This window comes from Eschrichtius robustus, chromosome 3 (genome assembly GCF_028021215.1).
Source record: "Eschrichtius robustus isolate mEscRob2 chromosome 3, mEscRob2.pri, whole genome shotgun sequence".
Lineage (NCBI taxonomy): Eukaryota > Metazoa > Chordata > Mammalia > Artiodactyla > Eschrichtiidae > Eschrichtius > Eschrichtius robustus.
This window is the reverse complement of record NC_090826.1, coordinates 114218871-114225548: the sequence shown is the minus strand read 5'-3', so window position 1 is coordinate 114225548 and position 6678 is coordinate 114218871. Positions and strand designations below refer to the sequence as shown.

General features: G+C 54.2%; 1 protein-coding gene across 1 annotated transcript; it reads right to left on the bottom strand.

Moving 5' to 3' along the window:
• Window positions 1-707: 707 nt before the first annotated feature.
• On the bottom strand, window positions 708-5664 carry HAPLN2 (hyaluronan and proteoglycan link protein 2). The gene is made up of 6 exons (XM_068538252.1): window positions 5605-5664; window positions 2604-2715; window positions 2044-2397; window positions 1727-1843; window positions 1400-1582; window positions 708-988 (listed from the first exon to the last, which is right to left on the bottom strand). The coding sequence occupies exons 2-6, from the start codon at window positions 2689-2691 to the stop codon at window positions 708-710; spliced, it is 1023 nt and encodes a 340-aa protein (XP_068394353.1). The 5' UTR covers window positions 2692-2715; window positions 5605-5664.
• Between the last annotated feature and the right edge of the window lie 1014 nt (window positions 5665-6678).

Sequence of the window (6678 nt, the reverse complement as noted above, 5' to 3'; positions counted from 1 at the left end):
TCCACCTTGTATTTGTTCTGTGGTGCCCAGGGGCTAGGCCTGGGGGTTTGGAGCGCTCCTGGAAGATTTGAACTAGAGTAATCTTAAGTGAGTGTGTGGCGCCCCCGCGTGGTGCCTGGTACAACACCACCCTAGATTCATTTGCTCCTATCCGTGGCCAGGCCGTCCACGGTGAATCCAACTCTCTTCCGGCCTTTTGGTGCCCTCTCCTCGCAATCCCTACTCTCTTGCAGGTTCACCCCTCAGGGGCAGTAGCCTCTGCTCTTACTCTGTCTTCCTAGGCGCGCCGTCAGCACGCTGGGTCCAAGGTCATCCCCCTCATCCCCCCACGCCTCGCCGCCGCGCTTACAGCTTCACCCAACACAAAAAGTCCTCGAGTTATTTTATTGCTGTATATAGAAGTCAGTTAATGCCCCCGGGACGCCCCATCCGTCACCCAGCAGTGGCTGCCTCGTCTGCCGGGGCGCGCGAATCGCCGCGGGTCCGAGGGTCGTAGCCGCGCACCGCCACCGGGTGTGCCACCACTTCCCCTCCCCGACGCCGGGCCAGCCGGGATCCTCGGCCTGCAGCCCTCGGCCGAGAAGGCGGGTCAGGAGGGGCTGCTCCTCGTCTGATGGAAGGGGAGGCTCGCGGGAAAGGGGCGGCGAGAGACCCCTGACACGACTCCCAGGCTTTGTCGCGCGCGCTGGAGGGGGCGCTGTGGGCCCCTATTCGGAGTAGCAGTAGGTCCCGTAGGCCGCCTGCTGGGGTCTGGGGAAGCCGAAGCTGCGCACTCCGGGATCCGGGAGGCCCCCGCAGCGCGGCCGAGGCGTGGTGATGGGGAAGCGCACGCTGCCATCCGCCAGCCAGCCGCCGTCGCACTGGTCCAGCCCGGAGAACTTCCAGGCTGCATAGAGGTGCCCGACCTTGGCCACCATGGCCCCGCGCCGCCGGCACGCCGCGTGGGCTTCAGACAGCGTCAGCCGCCCCGGCACGAAAAACACTTGGCCTGGGGACCGAAGCGGGTCACCGACTGATCCAGAGAAGGGCCAGCCGGGGCGCGGCGGGATTCAGACTCCCAGGGAGCAGAGTCGGGGGGGCAGGTGTGGTCGGGTGGGTCCGAGCTTGGGTAGGAGGAGTGGGAGTAACGAGACTGGGGGTGCGGGTGAGGTTGCGGGAGACAGGCTGGAGCCTGGGTGGGCGGAGTGACGGAGGGGCGAGGCCTTCAAGAGACCACGGAGCTGGCCCGGGATCTCAAGCCACTTGCCTTCTACCTTCCCCGCCCCATTCTTCAGGTCCGGGTCCTGGCCCGGCTCGCCCCGCCCCGCCTCGCCTCATTCACAGGCTGAATCCTCCTCCTTCGCAGCCGGTCAGGCCCCGCCCCCTCCGGTGCTGAGGCTGGCTCGCCCCGCCCCCTTACCTGACAGCTCAGAGGTGAAGCAGAAGGCGTCGTAGCGGTCACGCTTCCGGTCGCGGGGCCCGTAGCTGCGGATCCCGGGCCGCCCTGGGCCACCGCACGGAGCGCGCGCCGTAAGCACAGGGTAGCGCACGGAACCCTCGAGCAGCCAGCCCGCGTTACACCAGTCCAGACCCTCGGTCCACGCTGGGGGGAGATGGCGGGGGGTGGGGTGGGGGGTCGGGCGATTAGAGGCGCCACAGGCGGGAGCCAGACCCGGAGTTCGCCTCCACTGGGGTCCACGTGACAGCCCGGAGGGCGCCTGGGCGGTGCCCGGGTTCGGCCGCTCACCCTGGTACAGCTGGGCGTAGGTGGCCAGGCGTCCGTCTTGCTCCTCGCACGCCTGCTTCGCCTCATAGTAATTGAACTGGTACCTGCCCCGACTGGGCTGGTACGGAAACACCACACCTGGGGGGGGGAGTGGCAGACAGCCTGGGGAGGGCCGGCAGAGGGAGAGGGGGAAGGAAGGGCGGTGCAGCCTAGGAAGAAGGGCTAGGGGGGCCCCGGGAGCAGGCGGGGGAGAGGCTGGGGAGGAGCCCTGGGAGGCCTGAGATGAGACAGCCGAACCACCCCTGGAGAGGAGCGGGGCAGTAACCGAAGGGCCTCACCCTCCAGGCGAAGGGTCAGCGCCACGCTCTCGTCCTCGATGCCATTGATGAGCTCACAGCGGTACCGGCCCTCGTCCTCCAGGCGCACGCCCGCGATGACCAGAGAGGCGTCTAGCCGATGCCCCCTTCGCATCCTGGCACGCCCCCCCAGGGGCCCGTAGCCCCGGGCGTGCGGTCCGTTGGTGATGAGGATGGGCGTTTCCTGGAGTTCCCCCGGCTCCACTTTGCTCCAGCGCACCTTGTAGCTGGGAGGCGGGGCGCCCAGGACGCAGGGCAGCGTGGTCGTGGCCCCACGACGAGAGTGAACGACCTCGTGGATGGGGGGCAGGAGGTAGTGGGGGCCAGGGTGGGGTGCTGAGCAGAGGGGGCCACAGTGGCAGGAACCCCCTCACCCTCAATGCCCCAAGTGCCTACCCAGATCCCCGTACCCCAGGCTCCCCCAACCCTCTCCTCCATTGCTCACTCAGCAATGATTCTCAGCCCCAGAGTATCTCCAACAGCTGCCCTTTCCACTTTCCCCACCACTGTTCCCCAGATTCTGGGCAGAGCTAAGGTCTTACCTGAGTCCCCCAGGGCTCTGTGGAAGGTGGTGAAGGCCCAAGGGAGAAGGAAGTGGCAGAGAGTGGGGAGACTGATCCTGCCTTGCATGATGGGGAGTCAGCCCAGCACAGTCTGCAGGGCACAAAGGGTGGGCATTCCTTAGGACTAAGGGAATGGGGTGGAGGGAACAGGGTAGATCTCCCATCAAGGATTCCTGAGAGGGGACCGTCGAGCTGGAAGCCATGCGGGCAGAAAAAGGGGCTGAAGTTGTTAGCAAAAGGAAGGTGATGGGGGAGGGGCAGTAACTAACTCCACTCCCTGCCAGGCCTCCTGAGCCCATCCCTCCTCCTCTCTCACATCCCTTCAGTCAGCAGGTCCTAATTTAGCACCTCCTCTACCTATCCATTCTCAGCACAAGTGGTACTTCCCAAATCTTTTTTTTATTTTTAATTTTATTTATTATTTATTTATTTATTTATTTATTTATTTATTTATTTTTGGCTGTGTTGGGTCTTCGTTTCTGTGCGAGGGCTTTCTCCAGTTGCGGCAAGTGGGGGCCACTCTTCATCGCGGTGCGCGGGCCTCTTACTATCGTGGCCCCTCTTGTTGTGGAGCACAGGCTCCAGAAGCGCAAGCTCAGTAGTTGTGGCTCACGGGCCTAGTTGCTCCGCGGCATGTGGGATCTTCCCAGACCAGGACTCGAACCCGTGTCCCCTGCATTGGCAGGCAGATTCTCAACCACTGCGCCACCAGGGAAGCCCTACTTCCCAAATCTTGCCTTCTGGATTGCCACCTGTGGTCTCTGTCCTCTCCCAATACCCATTCTTCATCTGAAGTCAGAGTAAATATGGTCTTGTCACTCTCCTGCTTAAAACGGTGACTCCCCATTGCCATGAGGATCAAATCTAGTGTCCGAACCCAACTTCCAAGGCTCTCTGTGATCCAGCCTCTCCCAGCACCTCCAACATTGCCCCCCTACCCTACCCCTCACCACCTGTGCCCTCTGCACTGTGCTCCAGACATGTTCTGGCTCCAACACAGTCCAAGTTCACCCTCACCTTCCTCTTACAGGCAATCAGTTTGGGCCTCACCTCCTCTGGGAAACCTTTCCTCTCCCCTCCACTTCATCACGCTGTAGTGCACTGTGATCTACTCCTCTGGTTCCCCTACTGCCTTGGACTGGGGACTTTTTTTCTTAGAAGTATTTCTATTAGCAGCTAAATTAGCAGTGTGGATCTGAAAGTAATACATATGCATATGTAGACTATGTCAGTGAGCCTTCCAGTAATTATAAAGTTATAAAGTATAAAATTATAAGACTATTAAAAATGATTTCAAACACAATTGTCTATTTCAGTAGTTGATTTTCCCCCCTTCTTTATTCTATTCTTTATTCTTTATCACCTTGGCCATTTTTTCTTTTTTTATCCTTATAAAAGACTTCTACAGACAAGTCTATTGACCTAGATGGAACATTTTAGAAAAACATTTTCTAAATGTTTACTGTAGTGTATATTTAAATTTCCAAATGATAGTTAACCCAGGATTTTACAACTAAGCCTAGAATTTTGTTACAAAATGTAATAAAAAGCTTTTAAAACCCTTTAACAATCAATGGTATAAGTTTCATATTCTCCTGAATATATAAATTTGGTATACTTCACTTCTACTGATAACGTTTGTATTGTTTCTAAGAGACATTAACTTTTAATTTTCTGGAACATATTATCGTTAAGTCACAAATAGTCTTTTTTTTTTTGGTGATAAGAATGAATAGCAGGAGCAGCATTTGTTAAACCAAATCTAATATGAAACTGACTCTTTCTTGTGAGTAAATTTGAATTTTGAAACAGTAGAACAATAAGGCTTAATATAAAGCAAAATAAATTTTTTATGTTTATGATCTGACCTTGGCCATTTTTTTAAAAATTGGACTAAAGACCCCTTAACCTAGTTTTATTCCTTTTTGAGATCTGATTCCTCCACTTCCTAATCGCATGACTTTGAACAAGTTGCTTAACCTCTCTCTGCCTCAATGCCCTCATCAGTAAAATGTGGTGAATAGTAGCACACCTACCTCACTGAGGAGTTGTGAGGATTAGAAGAAGTAATATATGTAAAATGCTTAAATAGGTCCTGATATCTAGTAAGGGCTATGTATATGTTAGTTGTTACCTGCAGCTCCCGGCATAGTTTCTGGCACACAGTAGGTGCTAAATAAATATGTGTGTTAATGAATGAGCTCCCATTAAGGACTTCTGGGAAGAAGAGCAGGGACGTGGCAAGAGGAAGGAAAGACTGGAGGAGTCGGAAAGCTAAGGAGCTGGACTCCATCTTCTTGCAGATGAAGGCCAGAGCCGAGCATGCAGCAGAATGAGACAGGGTTGAGGTGCAGAAAGGACTTCTCAATGGTTAAAAAGGAAAGCATCTGGGACAGGGACCTGAGCGAGAGAACACATCTTCTGTACAGGAGAACCTGGTAAGCACAGTGATAGTGGGAACTGAGACCGATTGAGGGACCCATAGTAATGACAGCCAGCACCCACATGTTTAAAGTTTAACGTGCCTGAAACTGCTCTAGGCACTTTACATGTACACTTTTATATTTACTCCCCTTAGCAATGAGGTAGGAACAACTATGGATCCCATTTATATATGCTCAAAGGTGCTCACATGTCAGGATAATTGAGTGAGGTCACACAGCTAGTAAGAGGAGGGGTTTGCTGGGACTTGAATCCAGACTTGACATGAGGTTCAAGCTCTTAGTCACTGATCTGTCTTTCTGTTTCTCAGAGCAGGCGCACACATATCTTCTTCATACCCCTTACAGAGAATGAGAGAGTGGCCAACAGCTCCAGTGCCTCCCCCCACCTTTTTTTTTTCCACTTATAAAGTTTTATTTAAGAGAAATATTCATAATTTTTATGGGACACTTTTAGGTATAGAATAAAATTATTTCACTGATAATTATTTTATGAACATTCTGATCAACAGTACTGTGTAAGATATTTTGACACTGACCTGTTAGAAGTGGGCCTCTTCACAGAGATGGAGGGAGCAGTGACTGGCAGCTTTTTGTCCTGCTGAACGAAGAGGTTCCAGGTGAAGGAGTTGCCTGGGCCCCTGGGAGGTCCAAGCATCTAAGAGCCCCAGGATTTGGGCCCCTGGGAGGTCCAAGCATCTAAGAGCCCCAGGACTTGGGCCCCTGATCATCGTGGTCTCTCCTTTCACACCTTTGAGGAAAGGCTTCTGTCCTGAGTTCAAAGAAGTCAAGGTACCAAAAACTCCCCCACTCATCACTCCACTAAGCCAGGCTAAGTGACTAGGGTCCAGCTCTGTGACCGGGCACTGTGTCTGTGGCACTCACTGTCCTGGGCCCAGGGGAAGACACGGCTTAGGAAGAGGCATGGGAACCCATGAAGAGGGATGGAGTAAAGGAGGCAACCCAGGAATAATTACCTGGAATATTGTGGAGAATGGGGTGCCTCGTTTCTCCTAGATGCTCTTAGACCAGAGAAGGGATGGATTAATGGGTGGGTGTAAGGATGTTGGACTGATGGGCATGGACTGAACTACAAATGAGGCTCAAAGATCCATAAGTGTCAAGTTCCAGCTGCCTCCACTTTTCCATACGGGCTTACTCTGCGCAGCACCACTCCACCTCCCCCAGCAAAGCCCTCACCTCTGCCCTCCGGTGCCTGGGTGCGCATTGCCTATGGGAAGAGGCTCTCAAGGTGGGAATCAGACTTCCAGGACCTCCAGTTGCTTCAAAAAACCTGACCCCTTCTGTCCAGCTCCCCTGTCTGTCATCTGTCTGTCCTTTCCTTCTCTGTCCCCACCCCATCGGAAGCACAATTTCCCATTGTCTCCTTCTTTTCCCCTATTGTTGAATAACAGGGGCCCTTTCTTTATCCTGTGGGTAATGGCAACGAAATGTCAACAGCTGGGGATGTGGGATGCAGGACCGGCTGGCACACACCACCGGAAAAAGGGCCTGGGTGGAGGCGGGCTCAGAACAGGAACTGACATCCCCAAGGAGGAGAAAATGGGGAGAGGGAGAGAGAAGGTTGGTGAGAAGGTTGAAATGAGGTCCCC

Bases quoted from the DNA above. Each gene is read 5' to 3' on its own strand.
- HAPLN2 (XM_068538252.1), bottom strand. From the start codon at position 2,691: ATGCAAGGCAGGATCAGTCTCCCCACTCTCTGCCACTTCCTTCTCCCT. The intron at 1,583-1,726 runs GTGAGCGGCCGA...ATCTCCCCCCAG, and splicing joins CTACGCCCAGCTGTACCAGG to CGTGGACCGAGGGTCTGGAC. The intron at 989-1,399 runs GTAAGGGGGCGG...TTCGGTCCCCAG, and splicing joins CTTCACCTCTGAGCTGTCAG to GCCAAGTGTTTTTCGTGCCG.